The 18,279-nt window shown below is 39.0% G+C and overlaps 1 protein-coding gene across 4 annotated transcripts in view; it reads right to left on the bottom strand.

Moving 5' to 3' along the window:
- The window catches only part of LOC145351934 (matrin-3-like), a 68,546-nt gene that overhangs the window by 44,845 nt on the left and 5,422 nt on the right, over positions 1-18,279 (bottom strand). The window contains exons 2-4 of one of the 4 annotated variants that reach the window (XM_080201729.1): positions 14,741-14,838; positions 12,827-12,991; positions 8,105-9,313 (exon numbers count right to left, since the gene is read on the bottom strand). In XM_080201729.1, the coding sequence (XP_080057855.1) occupies positions 8,105-9,148 (1,044 nt within the window). In that variant the 5' untranslated portion in view covers positions 9,149-9,313; positions 12,827-12,991; positions 14,741-14,838. The remainder of the gene's footprint in view (positions 1-8,104; positions 9,314-12,826; positions 12,992-14,740; positions 14,839-18,279) is intronic. The other 3 variants (XM_080201732.1, XM_080201730.1, XM_080201733.1) reach the window with 3 other exon arrangements.

Genomic DNA, 18,279 nt, shown 5'->3' with positions numbered 1-18,279 from the left:
TGGCAGGTCGAATGACTGGTCAAAATATAAAGAACAGCACAGAGTGACTAAAAGGTTAATCTGGAGAAAAAAATTAATGCAAGAGGAAGCTAGCTAGGAATGTAAAATAGATAGAAAAGGTTTCTGCTGATATTTAAGAAGAAAAAGAATACTCGTTCCTCTACAAAATGACAATGGAAAGTTAGCAGTTAATAAGGAAATGGCAGATGAAATTAACAACTTTTTGCTTCTGTCTTCACTGCAGAGGATACAAAAAACAGTTCAATAATAGTTGTAAATCGGGAAATGGAGGAGAAAGGGAACTTGGTGAAATTATGTTTACTAGAGCGGCAAGGTAGCACAGTGGTTAGCACTGCTGCTTTATAGCACCAGGGACCCAGGTTCAATTCCTAGCTTGGGTCACTGCCTGTGTGGAGTTTGCACGTTCTCCCCGTGTCTTCCTCTGGGTGCTCCGGTTTCCTCTCTCATTCTGAAAGACGTGCTGGTTAGAAGCATTCACCCAAACAGGTGCCGGACTGTGGCAACTAAGGGAATTTCACAGTAACTTATTGCAGTGTTAACGTAATCCTTACTCGTGACTAATGAATAAATTTTACTTTGCCTTATTGAGCAAACAAATGGAGCTCCAGATTGACAAGTCTTTGGATCCTGATGGACTTGACTCTTGGGTTTTAAAAGAGGTGGTAATGTAGTAGTAGATGCAATGCTGTTACTTTTCCAAAATTTGCTAGATTCTGGAACAGTTCCCCCAGATTACAAAGTAGCAAATGTGTTCAAATCTGTTCAGAAGAGTAAGGCACAGAACAGGAAACTATAGGCCAGTGAACCTGACATCTGTCATGGAGGAGGCATTAGATTCAAACAGTGTGGAGATTAAAGCTGGGCACTTAGAAAAACTGACAAACAGGAAAAGTCAGTATGGTTTTGTGAAAAGGAAATCATGTTTAACCAATTTATTGAAGTCCTTTGAGGAAGTAACATGCACTGTGCATAAAGAGGAGCCTGTAGACATACTATACTTGGATTTCCAGAAGGGCTTTTGATATGGCACCACATCAAAGATTATTGTAAAAAAAAGAAAGCTCTTGTTGTCAGGGTGATGTATTAGCACAGACAGAAGATTAACTGGCTGACAGAAAACAAAGACAATGCTTAAATTGGTGTTTTTTCTGATTGACAGTAAGTAACAAGTGAAGATTCCACAAGGGCCAAAGCTGGGGCCTCAACCTTATTGGACTTATATTACTGACACCGGTGAGGGGACTGAAAGTATGGTAACTAAATTTTTAGACACGGAGGAAGGAAAATTGTGAAGAGTTACAGATGGCTAAAGACAGGTCATGTGAGTAGGCAAAAATCTGAATATAAAGTGGAAAAATGTGAATTTGTTCACTTTGGCAGGAAATTTTAAAATAGTAGAATGTGATTTAAATGGAATTCAGATGTACAGAGAGATCTATGACGTGGAGATGCCAGCGTTGGACTGGGGTAAACACAGTAAGAAGTCTGACAACACCAGGTTTAAGTCCAACCAATTTATTGTGAGTTTACTATCAAATAAATCGGTTGGACTTAAACCTGGTGTTGTCAGACTTCTTACAGAGAGATCTAGCCATTATAGGTCACAAAGAAGTTGGTACGCAGGTCTAATGATTTATTCGGAATACCAATGGAATGCTATTCTTTTTTATGAGAAGTAAAGATGTTATGCTTCAGTTAAAAGTCAGACTTTTTACTGTGTTTACGCCAGTCCAACGCCGGCATACCCACATCATGCTTCAGTTATACAGGGCACTGGTAAAACCATATCTCGAATATGGTGTGCAGGTTTGGTCTCCTTACTTGACAAAAGAGATAAATGTATTCAGAGGCAGTTCAGGGGAGGTTTACTAAATTGATATTAGGAACAAGCAGGTTGTCTTATCAGGATAGGTTGGACAGGCTGTGTGTTTCCACTGGGGTTCAGAAGACTGAAGGGTGACTTGATTGAAGTATAGGAAGTGGAAAGCATGTTTGCCTCTGTGGGGAATCCAGAACTTGGGGGGACAGTTTTAAAAGTAGGAGTTGTTCTTTTAGGATAGATAAGGAAAATTCTTACTGTTTTGGATACTGTTGGAGGGGCTGGCCTCTCAGGGGAACGCAGCAGTAGTAGTAGCTAAATTCACAGCACCGTGGGTGGCTCTGCTGCTCAGAAGGGAAGCAGGAAAACTAGCAGTCACAGGGCTATAGTGATAGGGAATTCAAAGTCAGGGCAAACACAGACACTTCTGTGGTTGCAAATATGAATCAAGGATGGTATGTTATCTCTCTGGGGCCAGGCGCCAGGATCAGGTGCAGTGCATTCTGGGGAGGTAGGTGTCTCGCCAGGGTCATGGTACACATTGGTACCAACAACACAGATAATTTAAGGAATGAGAACCTGCAAGCTGAGTAAAGGTATTAGGAGATAAATTACAATGCAAGATCTCAAATGTAGTAATCTTAGGATTACACGCTAGAGAGAGTAGGCATAAGAGGATAGACCAAATGAATACGTGTCTGGAGCAATGACGTAGTGGAAGCAGTTCGGACTCTAGAGGCATTAGGAATGGTTCTGGGGAAGATGGGACTTGTACAATCCAGACAGGCTGCACCCAGGAACCAATATCCTTGCAGAGGCTTTTGTTAGTTTTGTTGGGGAGAGGTCACTAATGTGGCAGGGGGATGGGATCCCAGGAGTAGGGTCAGATAGGTCAGATTCAAATCAGGAAAATGGAGGTAGAATATTAGCTAGTGATGTAGGAGTAGTGACAGACAGAATTACAGGAGAAGCAAAGTTTAAAAAGTATCCAGCAAGTGAAACTGAGTATCACAAAGGTCGATGGGTTAATGGTACAGATAGACACAGGGCAAAGGAGGGGCAAAATTGGCAGCTCAATATTCCTGGTTATAGAATCTCCAGACACAATGAAGTAGGAGACTTAAAAAGGGGTGGAGGTGGGGAGTAGCACTAATGGTTAAAGAATCAATTCCAATTGTGAAAAGAGATGATATGCTAAACGTGTCAACAAACATGGCTTTATGGGTTGAGCTTAGAAATAAAGGGTCAGTCACACTGCTAAGGGTATACCACAGACACCCAAATAGTGAAAGGGAGATAGAAAAATATGAAGCCAAATTTCTGCTTATAAAAACAAGAGGGTGATAATATTAGGAGACCTTATCCCAGTATCAACTGGGATTCAAAGGGTACTGAGAGAGAAAAATTCATGAAGCATGTCCAGGAAAATGTTTTCAACCAATTAGTCAGGGGGGACAGGGAGTGTCAAATCTAGACCACTATGGTTGTCTAGAGGAATACAGGGGAAGACAACACAGGGAAAGAACGTGTAGAAATCAGAGAAACCCCACAGTGCAGAAGGTGGCCATTCGGCCCATCAAGTCTACACTGACAACAATCCCATCCAGGCTCTACCCCCGCTTAGTTACCCTACTAATCCCTCTAACCTATAACATCCCAGGAAACTAAGGGTTAATTTAGCATGTCCAATCAACCTAACCTGTGCATTTTTGGAGTGTGGGAGGAAACCAGAGCACCCGGAGGAACCCACACAAATACGGGGAGAACGTGCAAACTCCACACAGACAGTGACCCAAGTCAGGAATCGAACCCAGGTCCCTGGAGCTGTGAGGCAGCAGTGCTAATCACTTTGCCACCGTGCTGCCCCAAAGTTGTGATTTTCGACCTAGAGATAGAACAAAGCACTTTCTAAATGGTGGGAAGCTAGAAGGAGGTCTAAAGAGTCTTGGTGGTTCAGATACCAAGAAATTTAAAATGCCATGAAGAGGTATATAAACTAATGGATGGGTAACACAATGCTGGTCTTCATATATCAAGATGACTGGAATACAAGGGGATAAAAGTCATGCTTAAACGATTGGTACAAAGAACTAAGCACTGCAGATAGCCTAGACGAATACAGGAAGTGCAGGGATGAAGTTAAAAAAAGGAAATCAAAGTGAGAGCATGAAAAGCATTAGCAAGTTAAAGAAAACGTAAATAGATTTAGATGTTTTACCAATATATTAGTGGTAAAAGGTTAGTTAAGGAACAAGTGAGACCTATAAGTGATGCTGAAGGGAACTTGTGTGTAGATGCAGTGGCTGTGGAAAGGGTTTTAAATGACTATTTTGTTTCCGTGTTTATAAAGGAAAAGGACGATGCAGATATAGTAGTCCAGGAAGAGCACTGTTAAGACATTGGACAAGATAACCATTAAGAGAGAGCAACCTTCAAAAGTTGATAAGTTGCCAGGGCCAGGCAGACTGTTTCTGAGGCTGCTGAAGGAGGTCAGGGAGGAGATGGCAGGTGCTCTGAGGATGATTTTTCCAAACCTCACGAGATAAAGGAGAACTTGAGCAATGCAAACAAAGTTCCATTGTTTAAAAAGAGATTGAAAGAAATGCCAAACAATTATAGGCCAGTTCATCTTGTGTCGGTAGTGAGCAAATTAGTAGAATCAATCCTGAGAGATAAGATTGACTGTCACATAGAAATAAAAAAAGGGGCAGTCACACTGCTGGGGTATACCACAGACACCCAAATAGTGAAAGGTAGTTAGACCAGTCAAGAAGAATTTGCCCTCACAAATGTGATTAAATCCTTTGAGACAGTGGTAAGAAGGATTGATGAAGGTTGTACACAGCATCCACTGCACATGGATTTTAGCAAGGCAATTGACAAGGTCTCATGTGTCAGATTGGTGAAAAGAAATTAAAGCACATGGGACATAGGGGGCCTGATTTTACCATTTTCATTCTAAGTGCTGAATCTGGGCGCAATTCAGATCCGACTTGGAAATCTGCTTTCCGGCGCCCCATACGCACTTAGCTTCAAAAAATAAAATCATGGGTCTGAATTGTGCTGTGGGCGGGGCTTAGCACACCCGAAATGATCAGAGTACTGAACTGCGCATGTGTAGTTAGAAAAAAATTTGAAAAAGCGCACCCATGTTAGATCGCTCCCAGACCGCAAAAGCGGATAAAGCGGCCCAGGAGCAAAAGGCGGGAGCGATGGCCCCTACAGACATCACTGCCCCTTTATCTCCCCTCCCACCACACCCCTCCACCAACACCCTCCCCACAGAAAATAATCCGGGTCCCCTGATTCCACCCCCCCCACCCCCCCACTGCACCAGAGAATGGATCTGACCTGCCTCCCTCCCCCCACTCAGAGATACATTTGACCTGCCTCTCACCCCTCCCCATTTCCTCCCTCCCCCACCACTGATCTGAGTCAGAGAGCCATTGGAAGTTCTGAACTCACCCCTTCAGTAGCTGGAGCGCCCAAAACAGACTTTTATTTACCATGTCCATTTTGGCCCAATTCACAAGAACATAAGAAATTGAAGCAGGAGTAGGCCATCTAGCCCTTCGAGCCTGCCCCGCCATTCAATAAGATCATGGCTGATCTGTAGTGGCTCAGTTCCACTTTCCCGCTTTCTCCCCATAACCCTTAATTCCCTTGCCTACCAAACACCTATCCACCCGTGTCTTAAATATATTTAGCAAGGTAGCCTCTACCACATCAACAGGCAGAGAATTCCAGAGATTCACCACCCTTTGAGTGAAGAAGTTCCTCCTCAACTCCGTTCTAAACTGCCCCCCTCCCCCCCCCCCTTATCTTGAGGCTGTGCCCTCTAGTCCTGCTGTCCTTTCTGAAGAATCTCTCTACCTCTACCCTATCCATCCCCTTCATGATTGGCTAACACGGTGGCAAGGGGGAAAATGCTGATAAAGTTGTACAGGCAGTTCACTAATTCAACTTAAATGCATGCAAATGCATTTAAATCGCTGTTGCGCCTGTTTCGGGCATGAATCGGATCGCGGCCATTCCCAGGCCTTGACAGAGCGGGCATCTGCACAGACACAGAATGCGTTAATGGCCTCCCGCCCAACTTTACCTGGTTTTCGCGCCCGCAATGATAAAATCAGGCCCAGTGTAACAAAGCAACTGCATAAAACTTGGCTTAGTTAGAGGAAACAAAGGGTAATGCTCAATGGATGCCCTTGTGAATGGAAAGTTGTTTCAAGTGGTGTTCCACAGGATTCAGTGTTGGGATTTTTACTGTTTATGTTATATATAAACAATTTGGATGTGAACGTGGGATAAGAATGATTGGGGAATTTGCAGATGACACGAAGATTGGTTAAAAATATGTAGAATATGTAGAGAATAATTGTAATCTACGAAACAGTACAGATGAACCAGTGGAATGGCGGTAAAGAGGCACATGGACTTTAAACACAGAAGTGTGAGGTCATGCATTTAGGGAGGTCAAACAGTTATATGAAGTACACAGTGAATGGGAATATACTGAAAGGGATAGATGAAGTGAGGAATCTTGGTGTACAAGTACATAGGTCCTTAAAGACAGCAGTACAAGTAGACAACGTTGTAAAGAATGCTCTCCTTCACTGGCAGAGACGTAGAGTATTAAAGTAAGGATGTAATGTTGGAATTGGATGAAACACTGGTGAGGCCACAACTGGAATATTGTGTGCAGTTCTGGTCACCACATTATAGGAAGGACATTACTTCTGGAGAGACTTCAGCAGAAGTTTACAATAATGTTGCCAGGGCTTGGAAAGCGTAGCTACAAGTTGTGATTTTGGTTATTTCCCTTAAAGCAAAGAAGGTTGAGAGGTAACTTGATAGAAGTGTACAAAATTATGCAGTGAACAGGTAGTGGGGATAGGAGAAAATTGTTTCCCTCAGCAGAAAATTCTAGAACCAGGAGACACAGATTCAAGATAAATGGCTGAAGGTGTAGACAGTACATGAGGAACAACTTTTTTATGCAAAGGGTAGTGGGTGTCTGGAACTTATTTGGCTGAAATTAACTGAGACATTGTTATATGCAGAAATCATGGATTAATTTTAAGTGAATATTATAACCACTCACCTTTATTGATGGGTTCAGTTTTACCATTATTTTATCATATGATGTATTAAATTGTCACTGGCTTCTCAACAGTCCAGAAGATTCAGTTCTTACCATTTAGGTTTCAGAAACCAAATGCTTATGAAACAAAATTATAAAGTTTCAGGGACAAATACCATTTAACTCGATATGGGCATCTAAAAACGTCATAAAAGAATAAGTGCTGTGTTGTAAATATAAATTCACAGTTGCATTCCCTTTACATTTATAAACCATGATAAATGTAATTTGAATGACAGAATACCAGTCTCCAGCCACCCCATATCATCTTTTAATATGATTTTCTGCTTTAGCAAAGTTTTGATTATTTTCAAAACATTTCCCCCATTGTCTACGAATCTGCAAGGCAAAACAAGGAAAGCATCACCTATAGATTTTGGTGCAGCTGAAACTCTACAATTCCTAGCAAACAAGTACACCTATGCTAAGGAGCACAGGGAAGAAACACCATCACTGCAGATGGAAGAGTAATAGGGTCAAAGACAGAAGACAGAAGAAAAAGAGAAGTTGAACAGAAAACAGACAGTCACATAAACTGTCACATAGCCAAATAAAATGCCAGACTTTATTTTGATCAGCAAATTTCAAATGTTGGTAACTTTGGAAAAGGATTGTTGCTACCACACATGAGAGTTTAAAAGGATGATAGATCCTTTATTGTATGGAAATATGGCTAAGCAGTCATGTAATCCAATAATATTGTCCACTCAACAAAAACAAAAGCATATCTTAAAACAGGTCAAAAGTAGTGACTTAGAAAACGTCATAAGGCTTTCTGAGTTTCTAACCTAATTAAGTTTAATGGTGATGTTGCATTACTCAAATTTGAATGAGGTTCACAGCCAGGACTGAGCAGAAGCTAAATCTCGCTGAAACACTAAAGCTAATCCAATATTCAACAACAGCTTAATTTACACAAATACATTTATTGAAAGAAAAGATGGTGTAGAAAGTAGATTTAATTGCATATTTTTGAATAATGCATCAGAAGCAAAGATTATACAGAAAGACATTTTGAGAGAATTTAAAAACCAAATGATGTTTTCCAAGTCCAAGGAGAGCTGTAGTTGTAATAGTTCTTTGTAATTAAGCAATTCTTAAAGAAGTTAGAGGTCACTCACCTGCACAGAATGAATGTTTAGATCACACAGCGAGCACAAGTAGGGGAACACTGCTGGCAAGAAACCATGGTAATCGTTTATGTTGTTCAGTGAAGGAGATCCTCGTTTTCTCTCAAAGAGAGACCTTTCATGTGTACGAGGAGAAGGAAGACGAGCAGCTCTTCCATAATCAGAATCAAATTTATTGAAATTGTGTGAAGGGTCAGAGAGGTGAATTTCCTCTCTGGAGAAATCATCGTTGCCTCTTAATCGTTCACGTTCATAGTCCTTCCGGTCATATCTAGAACTTGACTCTCGAGAAGAATGACCGTGGCTATATTCAACCACTGAGTCAAGACTGGAGTCACGACTTCCATAATTACGTTTCCTAAAGTGTCTTTCTTCCTCCCAGTCGTCATGGGAGACTCTGTAGGAACGGTCATGTCGTAGAGAAGCATCACCTCTGTTGTACTTTGAAGCTGCTCCTTCATTAGCTCTTCTCCTTTTTATCTCTGTAAGAATTTCTGGCAAGGATTCCGGTGTAAGTTTATCTTCAGGGTAGTGGCTCAGTTCATCCAAATCCCTGGATGAGAGACCAAATGCAGCTAGAATATTACTGGCCCTGTCTGCATCAATCTGTTTCTGAGCAGCATGAGATTGTTGATTCTGATTTCTAACTCCAAACAAGGAAGGCAAGCTACTGCTAGCAGTGTCGCTGTATCGTGAGGGCCCACCAGTTGAAGACATCAAACCTTTAGATCTCTGTCCCGCGCCTTGCGGGCCAAAGTTCTGACCCTGTCCCATACCTTGTGGGCCAAAGTTCTGACCCGGTCCTGTACCGTGTAAGCCAAAGTTCTGACCCTGTCCTGCACCATGAAGGCCATAATTCTGACCCTGTCCAGAATTTATTAAGCCAGCCAAGTGTGGATTCTGGCACAATGTCCCAAGAGCTGCTTGGATATTCAGAGGTGGACCTGCAGCAAGGCCTCCAGCATCTGCATCATGAAAACGACTCTTCCTCTTAGTACGCATTTGATTGCTCTGGCCTCTGCCAAAACTTGCCATTTTGGCACAAGAGAGTGTCTATTTCAATACCGGTCAAAGCAGGCTAGAAGTTCTTTCTTGGTTAGTAGAAGTTCTAAAAAAGTTGTTTCACTGTCTAACTTGGTCTAAAAGATGGACGATTTCATAAACTACAGGGATGTAATTTCTCCAAGAATTTTTGTCAGGCTGAAAGTTAAAAGAAAAACATTAGATCCAAGAATACGAAAGATTCGCAAGGATAGAGATTAGAGTCAGCTTCAAGTTTTGAAATTCAAAAATGATCTGTAGAAAGGCAAGTAGCTTAAAATAGGATTCAGTGCAATACTTATACAGCTGTATGAATGGAATGTATGGTGTAACCCATTTTTCTGCCCTTGAAATCAATCTTTAAAAATAATTCCACAAAACTTACCTTAATAAAAGTATTTTGCAAATATGTAATCAAGGACAGAGGAGTATGAACAAAATTATATGCAATGTGCATAGAACATAATGGTGTACAACCACCATTAATACATTAAATGCAAGTATTTCTAGATGTAGAAATAAAAGGCTTTCTGGATATTTCTGGAAGAAATTCAGTCTACTTTTTTTTTTATTTCCAAGGCTTTAATAGCCATTTCAATAACAAAGTTCTATCTTTTGAATTATGTCATTCTGGTGCTACAGCGTTGGTCACCAAGCATGTAAAGTACATCACTGTAGTAATTTGATGCAGAAAAGGTTGTAGGTAATATTTCAACATTGGCATATATTGCCCAGTCAATTTAAAAGCATAGATCTGCAAAATACGAACTTCGCCAAATGCAAACTAAACTAACTTTGATGATATACAATTTATCCTTACTAATAATGTATAGGCCAAGTTTGTTCAGAAATACATTAATTAGTTCAGGGTTTTTCACAACACTTCAACCCAGAGGCGTTTCCTGGTTGTTTGTTTCTTCAAAGGATTGGGTAGATATGTAATAATTTATACTAAGAGAAAATAAGCAGTTATACATGAATAGAGCAGTGACAAAAGGTGGAAATATATATTCCACTCATTGTACTCATTTTTGAGCAGCAAAATTAAGTCACTTCAGTGCAGTTTTAAGGTCACCACCTCGTACTAATCTCCAAAATGTAAGTTGTCAGCCATTATGGTCACAGAAGAAAATAGTTCTCACAAAATGACCAGTTGGGTTTTGATTCAAAACAAAATCTAGTACCTACATGACAAGGAGAAGCATGAGCACAATTATGAGAGCTGGGTGGTCTCTGGAACAGCAGGCGATATTTTTATTCAAATATACGAAACACTGGAACAACGAACATAAATCAAGTGATCAGAAAATGTTCAACGAGAGTTGAAAAGAGCATTTAAGGTTTGGAGTATGAAGAAAAATGTGAAAATGCCATCAAAAAGACTAACAGCAGTAGAATGCATTGCAAGGGCACAAATTCAAAGTTCTTCTAATGTTACATGCATGATGGTGATGTAAAATTTAGATTTTTTTGGGCAATGTTAGTCACACTACATTCAAGGGGATACTGATGTGCTGAAAAGAGTACCAACCATAATTCCAGGACACTGGAATTTGAATTATAAAGAAAGATTCAAATTCTTGCTTTCATCACAGGTAAGATAAAACAAAACACTTTTTAAAAAAATGCATACAGGAATGAAAGAGGAGATGCAAGAAGGATAATTAACTTGAACCATGAGCGTATGTATATAAATAACGTCTTGAGCAAGGTATGAGATTAGAAGGATTTGTTTCCTCAAAGAGGTGTGGAAATGTGATATTAACTCCAAGTAGAAAATGCTGTTTTGATGTTTGTTTAAAAGTATAGGTGGACTGAATCAAATACACAGTAGAACATGGCTCTGGCAGGTCAGAAGCTGTCATGCTTAAAAATACTCCAGCACGTATATTGCACAATGGATGATTACACAAGTAACCTGGAGCTTTTCTTGATATATTTTTGAGGTTAAGGAGAAAAATTGAAAACTTTTCCTCAGGAAATTAAGTTGGTCAGGTGGAGTACATGATACAATGTTAAGAGAGGGAATTGCTTGATGATACCTTTCATTATTCCATGCTTCCTAATCTTATAATGGCCGGTGAAGTGCTAATGGTGCTTTTGTATGAGGACTTTTTAGTTTGGATTGGGAAAAAGCAGGTTGCGCTCTGCATTTACATTGCAAAAAAAGCTCTTTTATTCGAGCATTAAAAACTCCTACAATGCAAATTATACAAACATGAATATAAAAAGTGCCAAAAGGGAACTCCGTCTGTATACACCAAACGATCTGACTGTAGGAATGTGCACTTTGTAATGGACTGAACAAGTGCATTATTTTCTTAAAACTTGCACAATAAGTTTCATGTTTACTCAAATTATAGTCATTGCTATTGTAGCAATATTCAGTGTTTAGATCAGGAGCTGAGAAACTTCTTCCCCACCTTTACAAATCAAACTTATTTCAATGTCTTGATGTTACAATTTGCAATAGTGATTGCATTTCTAAAGTAATCCATTGGCTGTAAAATATTGTTTTCAGAGTAGTAAATGGAATAAATACTTGCATTACAGAATGACTTTCACAATCTGAGGATGTCCCAAACCATATTTTTGTTGATTTAAGTACTTTTGCATTATAATCACTGTTGCTGGAAACATGGCAATCAATTTACATTAATGACCAGACGTTTTTCATGTTGATTGAGGAATAAGTATTAACCAGACCTTTAGGGAAAAATTCCCTTCTATTCCTCAAGTAGTGGCATAGGAACTTTTACGTCTATCCAAGAGAGCAGATGGGGCCACAGTTCAACATCACACCCAAAAGATGACATCTTTGGTATTATCTTTGTTCCTCAGCACTGCACTGAAGTATCAGTCTATATTTTTGGGTCCAAATCTCTGGATTGAGACTTGAATCCACAAACTTCTGACTAGAGATGAGGAGCTACCCACTGCTCAACAACTGACACATTTAGCCCAGGTAAAGCACCTTTTATCATTATTTCTGCAATTAAGTTTGTTTCAACCAAAGATATTTGGGACATGATGCAATTAATTTGACCCTTAACCTTCAAGTTTTAGTAATTTTGATTAAATATGTGACAAGAAAATAACCACTCCTCATTCAAAAATAACATAAAGGAAGCAAAACAATGGAGGTGACCGTTCCCAAGCTACTACCATTTTACTACTAACTCCTGCCAAAAGTATAGCTGCAACGTGGAAGAGGCATCAAGAGTGTTCATTCCATCATACAATAAATACATAATGCTATAACTTCAAATTCTGATATCAGTTTAAATTCAATTTTGAATTGAAAGCTCTTTCTTTATCGTTTGTAAGAGAAATAAATAAATCAATGTGAGTTTTCTGAACCCAAATTCAAAAGGCTGCACAGCTACAAAGCAGCCTTTCCAGTAACCCAAGAGGACCTTACGTACACAGTAGGTCTCAAATGATTTATTTTTCCAGTTTAACTAGCACAAATTTCTGGCACTTTGAAGAGTGATTGCTGTCTTTAGATGTTAGAATTCCATCTAACTTGGTACAATGTGAACACTCTCAAACAATGCATCACAATTATAAAAAGCTGCATCAAAAGTACATTTTGATCAGTAATGATAGAATTTGGGAGGATTTAGCAAAACTCAGCAGACCCACTCAGTCTGCAGAACAATGAATGCCTACCAATATGGTTGAAGTGTTGAAACCAATGCTTGAACAGATAAAAAGGTAAATACTGCAGATGCTGAAGTCTGAAGTAAAAACAGAAAGAATTGGAAACACACAGCAGGTCAGTCAGCATCCGTGGAGAAAATACATAACATTTCACGTGTTTACCCTTCTGGAGAACTGAAAAAGAAGATGACAGGCATATTAATACAGTCAGAAAGGGGGAAGAATATATATATATATATAAATGACAAACAACAGGGAGAGAACAGAGTGCACTGAGAACCAATTACCTCCCAGTTAAGTAATAGAACAAAGCACCAAAGAAATAAAAAAGAAAAAAGGCACATGTAAATGGCTAAGGAAGTGAAACCCTTAAGGAAAGTGCAAGAAAATGGGACATTATGGAAAATCAAGGAGGTAGTTATGAAATTGCAACAGGTTTGAAAGTAAGAATATAGCTAAAGTCTAAAGCCACTGAATCATTTTTCAGACTAGAGGCTTAGATATTGCATAGCATAAAGAAATTGTTTGGGACAGAATAGAAAAGTCAATGGTAGAGGCAAGAGTGGAAATGAGGGGACTGGTTTAAGCGATGCACCTTGGACAGTTTGTAGTCACACAGCCAATTGAAGGAATTTGGCAAAATGACCAACTGATCTACATTTGTCTCTCCAATGCAGAGGAGAACACACCATGCACAGTAAATACTGCATACTAGTTTAGAAGAAATACATTTAAATCATTATCCCACAGAAGCTGTTTCTGGGGCTCAGACAACCATATTCAGTGATGGCAGGTGTAGCTTCTCCTAAATTTGTACAGGGCAGCGCCAAAGGAAAAGAGAACCAGGATTTTTCAGAAGAAACAGTTTCCTTGAATAGGATATTGTGTTTAATTATGCTGTGAACGGTAGAAGATAGTCCAATAAATATACAGACTGCTGAAGTGGAAGATGAAGACTTTCTTGGTTCTGAGAGAACAAAGGAAGAGCAATAAAAAAGGGGCTGATCTGATCCAGGATAGTACTGACACAGCATTGGGTGAAAATTCAGAATTTCTGGTGCAAAAGGTAACCAGAGTACATGTACTGAAATGGAGAAGGAAATGAAATTACTACAGGAGTCAAGGTAGGATAAAGTATGTTCCATATAGATGCAGAAATCAGTGTGCCTGTTTGAGATTTATGGAAAGCCAACTGCCATAGCTAACAAGAAATCAAAGGGGGGAACAAAGAGAATATAAGAAATATACCATGGAGGTGAGGGGTGAGCGGAAATTGGAAGCATGGTTAATGACATTCTCAAGATCAAAGGGGCAGTAAAAGCAATGTCAACAGTCATCAGCATAATGGAAGTGGTGATATGGAAGAGGGCCTGAAACAAGCGATACTTCATAATCAACAAAATAAGTTATCCTTTATTTAGAGGTAAGTGATGTTAAAAAAGCTGCTCAAGGCAAGAAATAGTTCTGCCAAATGGAGAGTGGCAGAAGGGGATTATTCGGGCCGCAATACAAGGAATAAGGGTCCTGCTGGCACTCCTGATGAGGGATGGAGATGTCATGACTGTCGATCCACAGTGGAAAAAAAGGGGTTAAAGAATCTGGCAACAATGTTATCATGGATGTAGGGGAGAAAAACAGCATCTTTTTAGAAGGCAATGAAACTGACCACAACCGCTGACAATGCATGCATATGGAACAACTTTGCATCATAAGGATCAGTCTGCTTGTGGAAATGTCTTACGGCAGAGTACAGTTGATTTGATTATATTCTGTAACATAACAAAAATAATTTGACAAGTGGTTAATTGGTGGAGGCATGTTCAATTAAGGCATTCCAAGGGGAATTAGATAGTTATCTGAAAAGGGAGAATGTGCATGGTTATGGGAAGGCAGCTGGGGAATGGTACTAAGTGAATTACTCACTTAGAGAGCTGATCCAGACATGATGGGCTGAATGACTTCCTTCTTTGCTGAAACAATTCTGTGAACTGGGGTGCGAGGCACCGTTGGGGGCAAAGGTCCTAATAAAATAAGCCCATAGAAGTTAAGTGTTAGTTTCATCTTCTGCAGACAATCAAACATTGCAACCATATGAAAAGAAAGTGACTGAGGTGAAAGTAGACATCCCTTTCAAAGCAGCAGCTTTTTTCCAATTTGCGTATTTAGCAGGTTAATTCGTGACCAGGACACACAGTTTGGAGACTATTCCTCAGGTACAAGCAAGTTCAAAAGCATTCAGTCATAGGATTGTCTAAGGCAATCCATGGCAATGTACTGCAGCTGATTTCCTTAACATGTCGTGCAACAATCTTGTTATTTAGATCTTTCAAATATTTAAAGGTTATGAACATTGATTCAATAGAAATCATTGTTAACTCTCCACTTCAGATCCATTAAACATTCAGTAGAAGACATAAGTCAACACATATAAAACTGTGGCAGCAGAGTGGAAAAAAAAAGATATTTTCTAAATGATGTCCTGTCAGCTGCAGTCTTGCTTCATACAACAGCAGAGATGTTCCTGTCATTAATAAATGTTTGTCTTAACAAATTAATTAACAATATAAACATTCCCAGAGTTTACTGATAATATTTTTCTTAAATCGACTTTTCAATTAATTATTCACTTTCTTCAACTAAAATGATTTTAAAAACACATGGGCATATTTTAACCATGTGCATTTCAAAGCCTTTTTTTCAAAATAAACGTCAATGCATTCCAGTCTATAAACCTGCATCTCTCATTAGCTGAAGTACGCCTACTGCATTTATCACAGCTTCCATATAGCTTCCACAGCAATCTGCTCTTCCAAAAAATATCATGCCCTTCTAGGAACATAAGAGTGCTCTAAATTTCCACCAGAACTTTTAAAGCTGTAGCAGATTAGAATTGCAGCAGAAACAACTTTACTACCAATGTCACTTTATGAAGAAAATGTAAAAGTAATTTCTTTAAAAAAATACAAACCCACTTTTCATCAACAAAATGAAAACAAATCTACCTGTTAAAGAAATGTTTATTTTTCACCCCATGACAGCTATCACCTTTGCCCATCTCTAACAAGATCCCAGCCACATCTAGCGCACGCATCCCAAAAAGGCTTTGATTCTTTTGGTACCATAATCTATTTGGAAACAATTATCCATGAGTATGCTTCTCAATGCAGTCAGCAGTTGGAAGTCCCCAGCCTCAATTGGCAATTTCGCTGACCTGTGTACAGATCAGCAAGGTTTCAGGTTTAATCTATTTTCTTAAAAATGCACATACCATATGTCAGACAAAGACAACTTTGGCAGTACTGACCAGTACTGTAAACTAGTCAATAACGTACAGTCATATGGACATCTGGTAAGGCCAAAAGAATTTTACATTGATTAGCCATTTCTTGCTGCTTCACTATAATCACAACCGGTGGTTACTTAGATGCAGTACTGGAGATGGTCAGCGTGCTGTGTGTTATGCAGCATCTCTGGAAAGTGATTTAGAGACACAAAGGACAGAAACACCACAAAACAAACAAGGGCTACTGAAGTAGCTTAGCAAGTGAATAAATATGTGTTGTTCAAAAACATCTTGCCTTAATCAAGATACGTCCCCCCAACCATGAGATGGAGAATACTTTCTGCAACTTTTTGAAATAAGTTGTTTCTCAAAAATATCAATGTTTTATGACAGTAAATACATCTGGAACATACAAGGAAGCCTAAAATTAAGAGCCTACATGAAAGTAAAGTGTGTGCACAAATGTCATTGCCATAATACAAGCCACAATGTTCTTAAGTCCTCTTATTCATCCACATCCATGAGGCTAATATATAGAAACATATGAAGTTAACAATCCATCTTTCAAAAAATCTAATTTCTATCAATTAAATCAAATTTTAACCGCTTTAAACAAGTTTAATTGGAATTGTGGTCCATCAAGTGTAATCATAATAAAGTCATTCCACCTGATTAAGAAAGTTAAGTCTACAACCTTATTTGTCACATTCGGAATAAAATTTACCATCTATAAATAAATAATTTAATTGTCAATGCAAGATGGCTTGTAAGCAGTTGCCCCAGCTCATGCCCTCAGAAATAATGCTGGGCTGCCCTGCCCCCTCTACCCCTACCTAAACTCTATTCTTTGGACAAGACTTTTGGGGCACCCATAGAATAGTACAGCATAGGAGGCCAATCAGCCACTCTCTGCAGACTCTCTCAAAGTAATCCAGTTAGTTCACTCGCCTCACTTTTTTTTGTACATCCCTACAATTTTTCTCTCCATCAATTTTATTCTGTAGGCTACAAGTGGATTTTTATCCATTGTTGCTATACATTCCAAATCCTGACACTGCAAAAAATGTTTCCCCAAACAATGGAAACAGTTTTGCTTTATTTATTCTCTTTAAATCTTCTTGATCTTTGGATATGTCTATCAAATGTCCTGTTAGCCTGCTCTGCTCTAAGCTTCTTCAGTTTATCCATGTAACCCTAATCCCTCATCTCAGGAAACATTCAAGCAAATCTTTACTATACCCTTACAATGGTGTCAAATATTGGACAGATTTGTTGCAGTCGTTAGTACACTGAATCTGACTTGGCTATGCTCAAGAATACACCCTTTTTTTGTTTGTTGAAAAACAAAACTCTTATTTCAAGCATTTAATATCAGCACCAAATACTTTCAAGTATGGTATAGCATAGCCAAAGTAAAGATTCCTCTAACCTGCCTCCCTTTCAGTTAATCACTGAAACAGAGCAATTTTTTCCATTCCCCAAACTAGCCATCATGTGTCCTCTTGGAGTAAAGTATCTAATTAATAAGAGCTTAAATTTATATTGCACCTTCAATATAGTAAAACATTAAAAAGTATTTCACAGGACCGTAATGAAACATGACACCCAGCTTTACAAGGAAGTATTAAGAGTGATCAGAAAATGGTCAAAGAGATAAGTTTCAAAAATGTTTTAAAGAAAGGTAGAGTGGTAGTGGTATGCAGTAGGGAATTCCAGAGCTTATGATTTGAAGTTATAGCTCCCATTGGTGGAGCAATTAAAACTAAGGATGTTGGAAAGTTCAGCATAAATAACGCAAAAGGTTGTGGGGATTGAAGGAGATTACAGTGAGCAATTTGAAAATCAAGATCTAAAGCTAACACAGGTCAGTTCTGTGCTGTAACCCATGCTCCCCAAACACTGGTTTAAGATTACACAAACTGAATTTACCTTGCTACCAAGAGAAATTTTCATTTCATCCATCTGGGTTTGATTTGAATTAGTCATGATTGCTAGAAATAAGAATGGAATTCGTCTCGGAGATACCGCAAAGTTATAATTCCATTCTTGACTCCTTTTGTAACTTCTGGCCACAACTAACCTCCCATTTTCAGATTACTTAGAGGAATGATTGTCTTTATATTGTCTTAATTAAACACCAGACAAAATTTACGATCATTCTTAAAATTCCAGGTTGATC

Source organism: Carcharhinus amblyrhynchos, chromosome 13, assembly GCF_965287045.1.
Source record: "Carcharhinus amblyrhynchos chromosome 13, sCarAmb.v2.hapA, whole genome shotgun sequence".
Taxonomy (NCBI): Eukaryota; Metazoa; Chordata; class Chondrichthyes; order Carcharhiniformes; family Carcharhinidae; genus Carcharhinus; species Carcharhinus amblyrhynchos.
This window is presented reverse-complemented; position numbering and strand designations above follow the sequence as displayed.